General features: G+C 33.3%; 1 protein-coding gene across 2 annotated transcripts in view; it reads right to left on the bottom strand.

Annotated features, from left to right (window-relative positions):
* The window catches only part of LOC118188817 (DIS3-like exonuclease 1), a 218659-nt gene that overhangs the window by 158750 nt on the left and 42824 nt on the right, over positions 1 to 17085 (bottom strand). For both annotated transcript variants that reach the window (XM_085815332.1, XM_085815331.1), the window contains exon 3: positions 8807 to 8958. In XM_085815332.1, the coding sequence (XP_085671458.1) occupies positions 8807 to 8958 (152 nt within the window). The remainder of the gene's footprint in view (positions 1 to 8806; positions 8959 to 17085) is intronic.

Raw genomic sequence — 17085 nt, 5'->3', positions numbered from 1 at the left:
GGAAGCGTCGTTGCCATAGTAACCAGGCTGTAGGTAGTCTTACAGATTTGAGTCTTTATCGCTCAACGTTCGTAGCGCCATCTGTTATTAAAAATCGACATGAGAAAGGGGTATTAAACGCTCTTAAATCAAAATTCTAAACATTTTCTAAATTTTCATCGCATAACAGTTTTCCCTTAACATATATTCCAAGCAAAGTAATTTAAGTAAAAAAGAGGAACATTTCTGAAATCAGGAGACGGGAAATTGCTTCATGTAGTCATCCTTTAACAGTAAAAGCTTAACTAACCTGCATACTCGGAAATTGCCGAATACTCCGTATAGTCGAGGGTAACTGGAAAAAGAGGAATGGGGGAGATTGTAGCCGTTCTTTAGATTTCTCGGCTAAATAAATGATTTTGACATTTCGATATGTGCATCATATAAAAATAGACCAACGGAACTGAGAAATATTCTGCTTAGAAAGAACAGTAAAACTCTTGTGTGTTCATAAATAAATCTCAGACCGAACATCAAAATTAATTATCTCTGCAAAATACCGCAAACATTACTGCGCAACAAGGTTTCTAAAATATCCTATAAGAAAGTATTTTGCTGATCTTGATTGAGCAATACGTGCGGCGTAATTCATCCATACGTGATATTACGCGATCGGAATCGGAATCAACAGCTGCCAGTATTCGGAGAATAAAGAACTAAATAAAGGAAAAGAAAGAGACTTACTAATCTGAGGTGTTTTTGATTCGAATTTTGAACAGACCGTTAAATTTCCCAAATAGAATCATTCTTCGCATGGGTGCATGGGTTGGGTAGACCGCAAAACTTTTAGTCCTATTCAATCCAGATTGGACAGTGACCAAAAAAAAAAAAAAAAAAAAAAAAAAAGCTCGCTGCTTCAATATTAGAGATTTTGCGGAGAAACGGGAGAACCTCCCAACCTCCGTACTGTATAATGTATTGGCACAAAAAAAAAAAAAAAAAAAAATTCTGACTATTCGATTACTTTCCTTTTATTTAAGCCATTCCAAATATTATTCCTTAGAAAGCTAATCTGTGTAAAAATAAACCCATTTTTGGAAGTTTATCTAAACTTCAGCAGCTACTGCAACTATATTATTATAAATATTCAGACATATGCTCATATTATAAGCATAACGTAGTATTTGGGTGGGAGGAAAAGAATACCGAATGTACCGGAATTTTCTACGGTTTTCGCAATTCTTTGACCAATAGAATAACGTGCACCTGTCTGTACTCTCACACGCACCATAGGTTACGTTAATGCAGGGAAAGGGGGAAAAGCTATTTCCGGGAGTATGATTCACTATCTGATGTTCCATATAAGGAAGAAAAGTTGTTTATTTAGTTTAGGATTTGGTACGGGGAGAAAAATGCACGTTCATTAAAAAAAGCACTAAAAGCAAAAAATAAGCACTAAAAACAAAAACAAAAAAAAAAAAAAAAATAAGGGCTTTAAAGAAAAAGTAAGCACCTATAAGGGTCTTCATATTTTATTTTCAAATATAAGGACTTATAAGCACTTGTAAGGACCGCTACGAACCCTGTTTCTCGGAACCTTCTCCTCTGATGAGTAAGCGATTTCTTAATCACCCTTGCAGTGACCGCTCCACCGCCCTCACTCGTCTTAATCTTACTGACACGTCCACTTCCTTCCACTTGCCATTGTTAGTTTAAGATGGATAGTGTTTGCTAACCAGTCAGAGTTTATTTCTTATCTTTTATTGCTTGTGCTTTTTGGTTTTGTGTTTTTTGTTACCGATTTAAAATATTACAGAATCGCGGAAACAACAATGCGTAACATTCTAAAGCAAAAAGGCAAACTGGTGAACTTTGCATCAATGTCGGACAGTGCTTCCGCAATGAAAACGCGAAAAACTATGAAGAGTTCTACCTTTGATGAGCTAGATACGGCATTGACAGAGTGGTTAGCTCAAGTTCGAAAAAAGAGTACTCCTGTAAATGGTCCTATCATTGCGGCCAAGGCAAAAACATTTTTTGAGTTGCTAGGCCTGAAAGGAACTTTTGATGCGTCTTCTGGCTCGTTGACTCGTTTTAAGCAGCGACATGGAATTCAAGAAATTGGACTTCATAAGAAGAAACTTAGTGGTGACCAACAAGCAGCCGATGATTTCCACCATGAATTTGAACAATTTGTTTTAAAAAAAGAGCTATCTTTTGAACAAATTTACAATGCCCACGAATCGAGACTTTTGTAGAAATGTCTTCCCATTCGCACTTTAGCATTTGAAAGTGAAAGTAAAGTGGCGGGTCATAAAAGCAGCAAGGAAAGGATCACTATCATGTCTTGCAGTAAGGCAAGTAGTGGCCATAAACTTAGACTTGCTGTCATTGGAAAATAAAAAAAAAACCTGAGATCTTTCAAAAACACAAGGATAGAACATTTGCCCGTTGATTACTTAAAAAAAAAAAAAAAAAAAAAAAAAAAGGGATGGATGAACCGAAACATTTTTCAAGAATGGTTTGAAAAAATCTTTGTTCTTCAAGTGTGTAAACATCTTAAATCGAAAGCGCTGTCTGAAAAAGCTGTGCTATTGATCGACAACGCACCTTCTCACCCAGCAACAAGCGTGCTAGTCTTCTGATGGACAAATTTTTGCAAAGTTTCTCCCCCAAAACGTTACTGCGCTAATCCAACCCACGGACCAAGGAAGTCATTGCAACAATGAAGACAACATACCGAACCAAGCTGTTAATGATCAAAATTGAAGAAGGTTATGATCTGAAAGAGTTTTGGAAACACTACACAATCTTGGACAGCATCTACAATATTGCATCTGCATGGGACTCAGTGAAACCATCAACCTTATAAAATCATGGAGAAAACTCATGCCTAAAGTTGAAGCCAACAACAACCTAACCCCTTTGAGTTGCGAAAAAGAGAACGAAGATGTAGACACGCCCCACGGCAACTCTTGCCGATATGGTTAAAACAGTTCCGCGTGGTGAGAACGTCAATGCTTGAAAACATTAACGAGTGGTTGGAGTGTGACGTCAATGAACCTGGCTTCGAACGCTTGACAGATAACGAAATTGTGAAGAAAGCAAGGGGAGAGACCGAGAATGAAGGACAGCAAAGTGAAGGTGAAGAAGAGACCACTGTGCAGATGCGGAAGACTTACGAAGCGGCTTTGCAACAAGTCAACGGACTGCTGAGCGATTTGGAAGAACAAGACGACGCGGAGTTGGCCGAGAAACTTACGCTACGAAAAATGCAATCTCGGATCAAGAGAAAATGCTTCCAAAGCAAGAAGCAAACACAAATGACTGATTTCTTCAAAAAGGTGTAGTTTTGCAGTTATGCTTTTGTAATTACATAATACATTACAGTATTAAAACAGTACATATGTATTAATTTTTCAGTGTATCCTTGACGCCTCTCGAAAGTACAAAACACTTTTCTGTTTTCATTTACTAAATGCATTTTAGGTTAGTTTTGAGTGATATACTAAAATAATAAGCATTAGTTAAACATTTTCTGCTGTTTACGTTTTATTGCACATAAAACAAATTTTCAAAGTTGGAATGACTGTTTTCTCTTTTGCTATACCCATTTTTAGCTTTTTTCGGATTATCCGCAATTTTTGTAATCTGCGGCGGCCGCGCCACCCAATTCCGTGGATAATCGGGAGTGTAATGTATTACCTATAATGATTTTGTGGTTGTCACCTATTCCAAATTTAATGATACTGAAAAGTACTTCAGACAAAAATTACATTTTGCAGCATCTAGCTTAAAATTAAATAACAAAACTTTAATTGAAGCCTTAAATCAAGGATTGCCAGAGCAACAAAGGATGTTGCTAACTGTCCAGAATATTAATTTACTGGAAGAAGAGTGAATTTTAGTGGGTAAGATATTTCCTACCTCAAGTTTGCAAGGAGAATCACAGAATACTAATAATGTACCTAGATACTAATAATGTACCAGCTCCCAGACAAAATTTACAGCAAAATTTTTACAGCCTAGATATTGTACCCCAAGGCCATTTTACCCTAGGTGGTATGTACCTCAAAAATCAGGCCTAGAGGAATTTCCAGCCACACATGGTTTATCTGTATCAGCCATATCCTGCTCTATATTATCATACACCTCCCCAAAAACCTTTACATAAGAAGTGACAATACTTGAAAGTACATATTCAAATAAGAAAACAAAATCTTCCTGCTATAATTGACACTGGCAGTCAAATAAATATAATTTCTGTAACTACTTTAAGCTGTATCAATGCACAAATCCAGATTATTGAGAACAACCCTAACACAAAATTAATATCTCTATCTGGAGGTCTTTTTGTGACCAAAGTAATTAAATTATCATGTAAAATAGGCAGACTTGCTAATAATATAATATTTTTGTTGTCAATTTTAGTCTAATATATTTATTATTATCATCATCTTGTGTTTCTTTATTCAAAATGCAACTGAATTTTAATAATTAAGAAGTATATCAGTTTAAAGATATAATAAGTAAAGGTATTTAGATAAACTTTTTCAAAATAATTTTGTATGTGAAGATAGTGTAAGTACCAAGAACTATCTAATCATATTCAAAATAATGAAAGAAATAGCCCAGAAACGTTACTATTTTTAGAATAAAAGGGAAATAACCAAATTAAAACAGAGTAATTAAAAGACAATTAAAATTAATTAAATTATAAAGCTGATTTACATATTTTTTATCTTACATACAGACAAAACTGACTTGGTTTTAATATTTTTTTATCAGCCACGATCCTCTGGCCATAGTTTAGCACAAAATTTTTAAAAATTGAATTTTTTTCTTTCCTATTATACAGTAATGTGAAATTCTATTTTGAAAAATTTAAAGGACTTAATTTGATTATACGAGTTTTTTGTCTTAAACTTCAATCTTAGTTTTGTATAATTTCTATATTTCAATTAATTAATATAAATAGCAAACTTTGATAATTGTACAATGCTAAAAACCAGTTACCTTTTTTAAGGAATTGAGGTTTTCCAATTTGCTGTACTTAAGTATCCCCATTCATCAGCAAGTTAGTACACTGATTTTGTTTGGAAAAGTCATGTCAACTAATCATCGAAGTTATTCTATTATTATGTTATTGCATTGAATTTGCAGTAAGGAGAATTTAATCAATTACTCACAAACTGTTATAATTTCATATTTTCATAATAAGTAAGAACTCTGTGGAACTATTACATCAAAAACTTTGAAAAACATTTCATTGGACATTTTTCTACTATTTTGAAAACAGAGCTTAAAATTTTCAAAATTGTGTTTTTGTCAAGTTATTGTCATTTAGTTTTCTTTAGTAGAAATTTTGTCACAATATTTTAAAATTAGACTTTTCAGTATTTTCTAATTTACATATGAGGGAACTCACGAATAACGATGGGGCATACTGAAACCTACAAGCTACGTCCTTAATGTATACTCATGACTTGTATACTTTAAATATTGCGAAAACTTTCTCTTACTTCGCTTTCTTCTCAAAAGGCTTTTTTTCTCTTTGAAGGGAGGGGGGGATATGTAAGATAAAAAATATGTAAATCAGCTTTATAATTTAATCTAGTAACAGGCTTTTATTTGCTCGTTTTTAGTTTGGTTATTTCATCTTTATTAGTCTAAAAATAATAATAACATTTCTAATTAATCTATGACACAAAGCTGGCTTAGTGTTGATGAAATAATTATTTCGGAGCCTAAACTCTGAGAACTGAATGCTTTGTAGAACCAAATCCTTCCTCTTTAGTGAGCTGCGAAATTGGATGACTGCTTACTTCACTTGTATCTCTGTTGCTGCTTGGACACCATTTCATTATGCTGTGTTCTCTTCTTATTGCAATAGTATTCAAAAATGTAAATTTTCTGAAAATATGCACTATTAGTGTGCCAAGTGAACTGCAACTATAAATATAAATTTAAATAGAAATCGAATTAAAACTGCCTCGACTGACAAATTTTTTATTCATTATTGATCGGCATTTCAGCATTTTATGCATTCAGTATTCTTCCTCTTCAAAATGGATCTACATTCTACACCTAACAACATTGCTACGCTTCTACCTCTCAGTGTTCCTACATCAGTACTTCTAAATTTTTGCTTTCATTACACACACACACACATATATATAAGCAATTGCAGATTATAGTAACTTTTCAAAAGCTACACAGATATCAATCAAGATAATTTTATATAAAAACATAAAAATTCCATTTACCTCATGAAAACTATTTTGAGAGATTTATTAACAAAATAAAAAAGGAAAGAAATGAACATAATTTGCCATAGATTGCAATAATAATAGAGCTATACATAATAGTGATTCATAAACAACATAAATCAAAATCATTTACTTAAAAAAAAATCATACATAAAAATTAAGTAACTCTATAAATGCTATAATCATGAGATGCTATTAAAAATAGGAAGTTCATTCATAAAATTTTAAGCCTTTCAAACTTATTTGATTTCCATATGAATATCATCATAGTGATATGCTTAGCAGATGCAGCAATATGCTTCATAAACTCAGGCAGAAAGCAGCACAAGAAAGTATAAATGCATCTGGAAAAAAAAAGTGCTTCCACTTGTAACAGCTTTAATATCGTTATTAATCTCTCGTGCATTTGAAATAGATGAATAATAAATAATGTACAGATTACTGGCAATATTGAAATGCAGGCTCGAGAGCTGCATGCATTTTCTCGCATGAAGCATGCAATTATTTTTTTTTAAATAAGTTTATAGAATATGTTTTCTCTTCTTTTGTATGTCGCCATTTTGAGTGCTAAATAAAGTTTTTTCTGTGTTCCATCATTGGAGTTGCTTCATATTGCCAAAGAAGTATCACACACTGTTGTAATAAGAATGAATTCTTAAATGCAAAAGGCTTCAACTATTGCACAAAGACTGTCGGATACAAACTGAAATGCATGCCTAACTTAGGCCAGAAATTGCTGAAAATCAAACATCAAGATGACCAAATACTTAAGAAAGATTACAGTGGTGCAGTATGGAGGAATGGAAAAATGCTTTATGGTACACCGAATATTGCTAAATTTTTGTCAATCTGATTGTTACATTTTGGTACAGAAATGTATGATTATATGTTGTGCTGATCGTCATTATAAAATCTGCTTTTGCATTGGGACTGTTTTACTTAATGGGCTATATCATTGATCTCTAGAGAGTAAATTATGGGTTTGCAAGTATTACTGAACACTAACAATTATTCTAAACTGCCTACATTGTGGAAACAGTTCAGCACAGATCCAAATTCTGGTCAACGTTACATGCCCTAATTCATGATCAAGGTCTATAACTGCATCACTTCATACAAGGAGCACATACGAACTTAGATTACCTTTACACTATATCACTACGGCAAGTTCAATTACTAAACTGTTACCCATGGGATGAATTAAAATGACCATTATACGGTAGCAGTTTTGTCACAAGATAAGGAAAAAATTGTGGCAAATTCCAGCTAGAACCTTCCAGAACTCATGGAATATACTTCTTGATTAGTGCAACATACCACAGCAGTAAATAGCACACTGATATCCAATTATGGATGCAGATTTGGCTTAAATACCTATCTTATTAAGCATCTCAATGCTTTTCACAATACTTAGAGCACATCATGTATATGTATCATGAATAATTCTTTATACAGTCAAAAGTCGTTAATTCGGACACCCATAATTCGGAATGATCTATAATCCGGACATGAAAACTAAAAACTTTCTGCGCATGTGCCGCGTTGACACATGCGCAGAGGCGTTCACGCGTGCGCGTAAGACCTTTTACGACTGCGCATATGAGTGTGCACAAGTGCAGAATACGTTTTCGCGTGCGCATTTTATGTATAATGGACGTATAAGCTAAATAATTATCTATTTCAGTTAATGTTGATGATTGTGTTGTTCCTTAATTTTCGAATTGCATCCGGCTTATTATTTTTTGCAGACTGTAAGAGCAATTTTATAAAAGTAAGCTTAAACTTTCGATTATATCAAATAGAATTTCCGATATATATTTGTTAATATGTAAAGGATCTAAAGCGAAAGTATGTTTTGAAATCCGAAATCTGTTTATCAATTTCACGCTGCTCGGCGGCGGGCGCATAATGAATTGGAAGTTGATTTGTCAGCACTATCCTTATCTTCAGCGCAGATGTTTTTATTTTATTTGGCTTATAATTCCTTACCAAATGTAGTATTTCATCTCGATATGCTCCGTCTTTGATATGATTTAAAACAAGTTCCTCGTCATTATAATTCGCTTCCAATAGTGAAGAAAAGTGACAGATGTTATTGAAAACAAAAAAATTTCGATTGACAAATTAGTCGGTGTTCTTGACACAGCAATTATAGGACTTGAACGGCGGAACTTTGTAACTGAACAAGAAATTATGTCTGTTTAATAGAATTAAAGAGAAAGTATTATCACATGAAACGAAGCAAAACTTAAACAACTTACATTGAAAGAAATGTTTAATAAAGTAAACAAATAAATATTAAGCTTTTTCTTTTTGCAAATTTTGATACCCTTTAGATCATAATTGTTCTTTATTTCATAAATTACGGTTTCATATTTTTAATTTTAGAATTTCTGCATGCCATCTTACGAGATTTAAACTGATGATCTATAATCCGGAAAAATCGATAATCCGGAATCGCCGAAGTCCCGACGAGTCCGGATTAACGACTTTTGACTGTATAAAATATAGATGGAAAGAAAAAATAAGAAAAAAAAAAAAAAAAAAAGAAAACAAACTTCATCATCCATTCATCTAGGGATTCTGAAGTGAACCTTGGAACATATGCATCTTTACAAATTTCATTGAGAAACACAACATTACCGCGCCGGATATCTTTGCATAGGTTAAGAACTCTATCATAAAACTGACGTCCATAGCTTTGCATCACCTAAAGAATGTAAACAGCAATTAAAATTACATAAATAAAATTATTACAATTGTTCTAAAAGCAAATGAACACTGCAAAAGAGTAAAATAGTTTTTTAGGCTATACCACTTTATACAGTCAACCCTTGGTGAATGATGGGCTTATGTCATTAATACACTTCACATATGGCAAAACTGTATTTCACAAAGTTACCTTTTTATGGTAAATATAAGTACAGTTCAAATTAAGAAAATATATATAAATTAAATGAATCTAAATATTTTTGGAATTAACTTCTAGTATCACTTTTTGAAATGAGAAAAAAAAAAAAAAAAAAAAAAAGAGTTAATAGAGAGGTTGTTTAATAAGTACAAATATGATAAAATTATTTCTTTTCAAATCTGCTGATACTTGCTTGGAATAATGACTGATGCAACTCTGTGAAACTTGAAATAAAAAGCACAGATCTTCATTTCTTCTCATTCATTAAGTGCCTTCTTCTTTCTTCACTTGGGACCAATCTCCATTGCAAAACTCAATAGCTCCTCTGGCTTTTTCAACAATTTATTTAACTTCATGTAATTTAAAGGGATTTTATCTTGTTCACTATTGCTACTTTCATTTTCAGCTGGTTTATAAGATAATCCAGTTCTTCATTTCTCTCTTTTAAAAAGTCATTTCCAATTTATTCATTGACTTCTTCCATATCTAAAACTCTTTTGCCCCAATTGAATTTTGCAATTTGTATGATTTCTTTGGCTTTTCAGTTCATGGAAATCCTTTAAAATTATTGACAACTTTTGGCCACAGCTGATGTTACCGTACCTTTGATGTTGATGAACTCTCATGTGAGTTTAATCATTTCTATGCAATGGAGTATGTTCAATTGATTTCAAAATGCCATCCCCGTGTAACAGTTTCCTTCATCTAGCATTTTACTTGCAGAGGTGTAAACATGCACAGTATAAAAGGCTTTGAAAGTTTTATGATCTTTTGATCCAACAATTGAATTAAGGTAGTGATATTAGGTAGGAGGAATAAATTCTCTACATCTGGCATGCAATATTGTGAGGCTGATGCTCCACAGCAACATGGCTGATGCTCTGCAGTGTACTGCATATGAATAAAATTCTACCTAAGGACAAATTAAATGGAAGTAATTACAATAGCACATACGTGCAAACGATAGCAAATTAAATGGAGCAATTACAATAGCATGGACGTGCAAGCTGGTGGAAGAACATGGCCTGCCCCCCCTTTTTTTAAACTTTTTCTGAAGAATCTTTCATTAATTTCCACTCTTCTGTATCTACCAGTCTTACTTAACATTATGATGATATACCCAGGAATTGGCACATAACTGTTACCATTATAATTATTCTATCAATTATCTGTCGCATGCAATTATTCCAGTCAACTGTTGTGATTTATTCGAAGCTGCAAGCCATTAACTCTTGACATCGTAAGTAAATGAATCATACGGCAGTAAAGAAAGGAATGAAGGATCAAGTGTTTGTTCCGCATGCTTTTTTTCTTTCTTGCATGAGAAATGGCTGCATACCATTAAAGTTTCAAGTCGCATTAATTCCATGAGATGGTTAATTGAGCACAATCTTTCTTTGTGGAAAATACCTTTTTTTTCTGAAGAAATAGATTAGCAGCATATTTCTTACTTGGCAAATTCTAAATTGTGAAATCTATTGCAGTGAAAAAGAAAAAAATGCACATTCTAATTATCTGCAACCTCAATTTCAACTTTGAATAGAATCAAGATATTTTTTAATACACACAGAATAAAAATCAACTCGTGCATTAGTGTACTACACCTGTATATGAGTATACATGGATTTGTACTGTAAGGTATATTTTAATTTCATAAGTTATTTTTAAATTTGGAACCCTTTTTTTTTCAATCCTTGTTTTCAACTTACAACTCTCTACCAGAATGAGTTTCTAGATTCATGTTAAATGCAAATGAGAAGGAGAATAGTATTTAATTCATCTGAATTTTTCATCTGTATTTAATTCATCTGACTTCACCAGAGAGAGTGAGGATTCCTGAGTAGCGGGCATTTGCCTTTGGGCTACATCTCTCTAAGCTGTTATTATGGGCCAACTAGTTTAGAATTGTGTTAGCTTCAGCTAAATCTCTTTAGTTAGTCATTAGTTAGTTCTTATTTCTTACATTTTAAGCCCAAGTGGAGGCTTTGCTGTATGCCCTGAGAAAGAGGCCAACTGTTAATCTTATTCCAAGTGAAATAAAGGGTAATTAACCCTTCCTGAGTTTATGTTTCTGTTCTTGGACATAAGCAGTTATTCGCTTAGCAGTTCAATAGGTTCCTTGACACTTAGTTTAACAGAATAAAAGTGAGGAACACTGTATTCATGGAAATCTTCGAAGCATTTTAACCGAAGCATTTTACAAACCCGAAGCATTTTAACAAACCATGTCATTAGAAAATGGAAAATTTATGCGGACCCCTCCTACCTTTCAAATCCCTGATCCACCAGCAAACCCTATGAAGAGATTTTGTTTCATAGTAGAAACCACGCTGGCAGCTATGAAGCCAGCCATGATGTTTGATGGCAAAGATTCAGTGACGACCGATTATCTGGAGTATTTGGAGATCGCAAGAAGGAGCAACAGAAGCAAGGGGCAGAACAAAAGGATTTAAACTGATCGGAGTGGCCGGTCACCCCCTATGAAGAAAACTCTCTCAGAAATTAAATATGGTAGTGGTACAGAATTTAGCCTTACTTGAAATTCATGTTTTATAAAACAACGTGCCTACTATGGCCTTACTCGACACTGGGGTGCAATGCAGTTTTTTATGTGTCATATTAAACAAATGCTGGTCAATAAAATAATTATTCCTAGTAGCAGTCCCTACACAAGCCCGGTAGTTTTATGTAGATAGAAAAACAACCTCCCACAGTCAGATCCGAATTTTTGTAGATTTGTATTACTGTAAACTGAATAGTATAACAAAATATTCTATTTACTCCATTCTGATAACTGATGAGGTAATATGGAAAATTCGATCTACCAATAAGTATATGACTACACTAGACCTGACGTCAAGGTATTTTCAAATTTCAGTAAAATCCAAAACTGTCAAGAAAACTGCCTTCATAACAAAGTCGAGGATGTATGCCTTTTTGAGAATAGTGTTTGGCTTAAATGGCACTCCAACTACATTCAGAAGGTAATGGATATTGTATTAAGACCTGTCTTAGGCGATTATTAAGACCTATCTTGTCTTGTAATTATTATATCATCTAAATAAATATAAAGTACATTAATTTATTTAGATGATATAATAATTACAAGCGAAATGATAGACGTGCATACTGAGCATTTAAAAGAAGTTTTTTTCATTATTAAATGAAGCTGACCTCAAGGTGAATCCTAAGAAATGTAAATCTGCAGCAAAGGGACTTAGATACCTTGGGTACAATATCTTGAAAAAAGGTACTGAAACTGACAATTCTAAAATCTTAGCAATCAGTTAAGGCGAGTTACCCGCCTCCTCATACAGAAAACACATTAACATCATTTTTGGGCATGTGCTCATACTATCCATTCTTTATCAAGGACTTTGCAAAGATAGTTGAACCCTTGCTGGTTCTCAAATGCAAGAAAACTATGTTCCTGTGAACCACGGAGGCAAACACTGTGTTCGAGCTGAACCAAACTCAATGAAACTATACTGCAAAGGAAAGAGAAACTCTTGCTGTTTTATTAGCAGTGCAGAAACTCTGAATTTACTTTGGAAGCGTCCCGGTGATGGTCTACTCAGACCATGTGGCAGTTGGTCGCTTGTATTCTGGCAAAAATCTTTCATCTTGGCTTATACGTTTAATCTTAAAACTGCAGGAGTTTAATAATAAAACACATGCCGGGGAAGGAAAATGTTGTCGCGAATGCCCTATCAACAGGGTTCGTAGCCACATTTTAGTTAAAAAAAAAAGCACCTATAAGCAATTTTCAAGCACATTTTAAGGAAAAAATAAGCACCTGTCTAATTACATTATATACAACTGCATAACCTTAAGAGAAAAATTAGACTTGTAATTTAAAATATGAGCAATGCAATATTTATTAAGAGAATGAGCATTGAAATTTCAGTTCAAAATATAGAAAATAAATAATAATAAGCCATATTGTATTCGTTTGGCACCTAATAATAAATACAATTTATTTTTCCACTCATATTAATATTTAAATAATTTAACTTAAATCAAAATTCTGAACATTTTCTAAATTTTCATTGCATAACAGTTTTCCTTTAACATATATTCCAAGCAAAGTAATTAAGTAAAAAAGAGACACATTTCTGAAATCAGAAGACGGGAAATTGCTTCATGCAGTCATCCTTTAACAGTAAAAGCTTAGCTAACCCACATACTCGGAAATTGCCAAATATTCCAGATAGCAACTGGAAAAAGAGGAGTGGGGGAGATTGTAGCCGTTCTTTAGATTTCTTAAATGATTTTGACATTTCGATATGTGCATCATATAAAAATGGACCAACGGAACTGAGAAAAATTCTGCTTAAAAAGCACAGTAAAACTCTTTTAAGTGTTCATACACAAATCTCGGACTGAACATATAAATTAATTATCTCTGCAAAATACCACAAACGTTATTGCGCAATATGTGCGGCATAATTCTTCCACATGTCATATTACGCAATTGGAATCAACATCTGCCGGTATTCGGAGAATAAAGAACTAAATAAAGGAAAAGAAAGAGACTTACTAATCTGGAGTGTTTCCGATTCTAATTTTCAACACACTGCGTTAACTTTCCGGAATAGAATCAATCTTTGCTTAGGTTGGGTAGACCGCAAAAACTTTTTAATTCTATTGAATCCAGATTAGACAGTGACCAAAAAAAAAAAGTCCGCTGCTTCAATATCAGAGATTTTGCGGAGAAAGGAGAGAACCTCCCAACTTCCGTACTATATAATGTATTGGCCTATATATATATATTGACTATTCGGTTACTTTCCTTTTATTTAAGCCATTCCAAATATTATTCCTTAGAAAGCTAATCTGTGTAAAAACACACCCATTTTTGGAAGTTTATCTATACTTCAGCAGTTACTGCAACTATATTATTATAAATATTCCTTCTTATGCTCATAATATAAGCATAACGATCATAATAAACATGAATATGAACTGACCACGTGGAACGAGAATGCAAATTATTAAAATCTTGATAGAAATTCAAACGTGTGTAGTATTTGGGTGGGAGGAAAAGAATACCGAATGTACCGGAATTTTCTACCGTTTTCGCAATTCTTTGACCAATAGAACGACGTGCACCTGTCTGTACTCTTGCGCGCACCATAGGTTACGTTAATGCAGAGAAAGTGGGGGGAACAATTTCCGGGAGTATGATTCACTATCTGACGTTGCATATAAGGAAGAAAAGTTGTTTATTTAGTTTAAGATTTGGTACGGGGAGAAAAATGCACGTTCATTAAAAAAGCACTAAAAGCAAAAAATAAGCATTAAAAACAAAAAAATAAGGGCTTTAAAGAAAAAGTAAGCACCTATAAGGGCTTTTATATTTTATTTTCAAATACGGTCAAAAGTTGTTAATTCAAACACCCATAATCCGGACCTCAAAGCTTAAAACTTTCTGCGCGTGCGCCACGTTGACACATGCGCATAAGACCTTTTACGACTGCGCATATGCATGTGAGCAAGCGCAGAAAACGTTTTCGCGTGCGCGTTTTATGTATAACGGACGGTATAATCTAAAATTATCTAATTATCTATTTCAGTTAATGTTGATGATTGCATTGTTTCTTAATCTTCGAATTGGATCCGGTTACTTATTTTTTGCTGACTGTAAGAGCAATTTTATAAAAGTAAACTTGAACTTTCGATTATGTCAAATAGAATTTCCGATTCTGGAGCTCCCAAAGGATCGTACAAAACGAAAGTATGTTTCGATGTCCATCAAACAAAAAGTGGAATTGCTGCAAAAAATGGATAAAGACATGAAGAATGTTACAGAGAGGTTAGTGAAAACGAAAAAATTTCGATTGAGAAGTTAGTCGGTATTCTCGGTGCAGCAATTAACGGGACTTGAACAGCGGAACTTTGTAACTGAACAAGAAATTATGTCTGTTTATAGAATTAAAGAGAAAGTATTATCACATAAAACAAAGCAACTTAAACAACTTACATTGAAAGAAATGTTTAATAAAGTAAACAAATAAATATTATGCTTTTTTTTTTTTTTTTTTTTGTAAATTTTGATTCCCTTTAGATTAAAATTGTTCTTTATTTCATAAATTACGGTTTCATATTTTTAATTTTAGAATTTCTGCATGCCATCTTACGAGATTTAAACTGATGATCTATAATCCGGAAAAATCGATAATCCGGAATCGCCGAAGTCCCGACGAGTCCGGATTAACGACTTTTGACTGTATATAAGGACTTATAAGCACTTGTAAGGACCGCTACGAACCCTGATCAAGAATTAAGATTGATGAAGAGGGATATACAGTCAGATGTACAATGTTAACTTTGGAAACATAATTCTGTGAAATAAAAATTGCAGAACCTAAGTCGCACCCTGAGTTCAAAGATATTAATGCATATTTTGAAGACCTCCCCGAACATTTCGAGAAATGTGGGCATAAAGCAATTAAAAATACATCAGCCCGCTATGAAATCATTGATAAATTGCTGCTTTACACGAAAAGAACTAATAAGAATCAAGAGTACCGGCCAGTGATCTCGGCAAGTCTATGATTAAATATTTTAGCAGAGCTGCACGATTCACCCATATTGGGTCACCTAAGTATTAGGAAAACATTGCAAAGGGTTCGCGAAGTGGTTTATTTTTCACAGTTACAGATAATAGTAACAGCATATGTGAAGTTATGTCACATGTGCCAATTAATTAATGATGTTAATTATAGCCTGACTGGGTACTTAAATAACATAAAAGACCAATATCCCCAATGAATTGGTGGGCATCGACTTGATCGGACCTTATCCTAGAACAGGGTTAAATAAGAATAGATAATATCTGAATTATCATTGACCATTTTTCAAAATGCATGGAAATAATTTCCCTTAAACCAGCATCAGCAAAAATATTGTCAGATTCGTTCTTAAATAAATATATTTTAAAATACGACCCAGTAAAAGTAATATCTGATAATGGAAAACAATTTGTTAGTCACTTATTTGAAAATCTTTGCACAGGAGTTGGCATACACCAAATAAAAATGGTACTCGCCGCAACTGAATATAGCGGAATGCGTAAAAAAAATATTGTTAAAATTACCCGGGGATATGTTAAGAATTACCATGACCATTGGGATAGCTATGTCAATGAATTAGCCTTCGCCTTAAGAACGACAAAACAGGATACTATGCAAAAGACTCTTAAGTGACCACACGTCCTGACTGTAGCGGGACAGTCACGCTTTTCGGAGGAATGTCCCACCTCCCGCTGATTTTTAAAAATGTCTCGCTTTTTAGAAAACATCTGCATTTCTTATTTTAATTGTACTTTAAAAATATATTACCTATTAAAAATTATAGTAAATATAAAAGAATAAAAAATACATAAATACATAAATAAAAAACACATAAAATGCATGCCACAAAGTAAATTAAATTAGGCGATGTAACGAGTTAGATTTACTCGGTGGTGTTCAATCATTGTCATTACGTCTCATCAAGGAATATGTATTGTTAACGGAGGAACAGCTAGCATTAGCTGAAGAGCTATTTGCTTTCCACACCATAAACCACAATCAAAGTTTCAGATTAATTGATTGTACATTGCAAATTGTACAAAACATTATACGACAAAAAATTTGCATGTGCAAAAACAAAAATCCAAGCAATTATTTGTAATGTTTTTCACTATATTCGCTTTCACAATTGCAGAAAGAATTAAATACATGCACATTTACATCCATATATTGTGATGCTTCCAACCACAAAGATTTAAAATTATTTCCCACAATTGTTAGACGTTTTGATCCAGAAACAGGAATTAAAATTAGAATATCAGATTTTATTTCATTGTCGGGTGAAACTTCATAAATAATTTTTGATTCAATAAGTACTATTTTAAAAAAGAATAATTTGAACAATAAAATT

Source organism: Stegodyphus dumicola, chromosome 4, assembly GCF_044657685.1.
Source record: "Stegodyphus dumicola isolate Sdum_Otavi_A_Nest chromosome 4, ASM4465768v1".
Taxonomy (NCBI): Eukaryota; Metazoa; Arthropoda; class Arachnida; order Araneae; family Eresidae; genus Stegodyphus; species Stegodyphus dumicola.
Note: the sequence above shows the minus strand (reverse complement) of the source record. Positions and strands in the feature narration are given on the sequence as shown.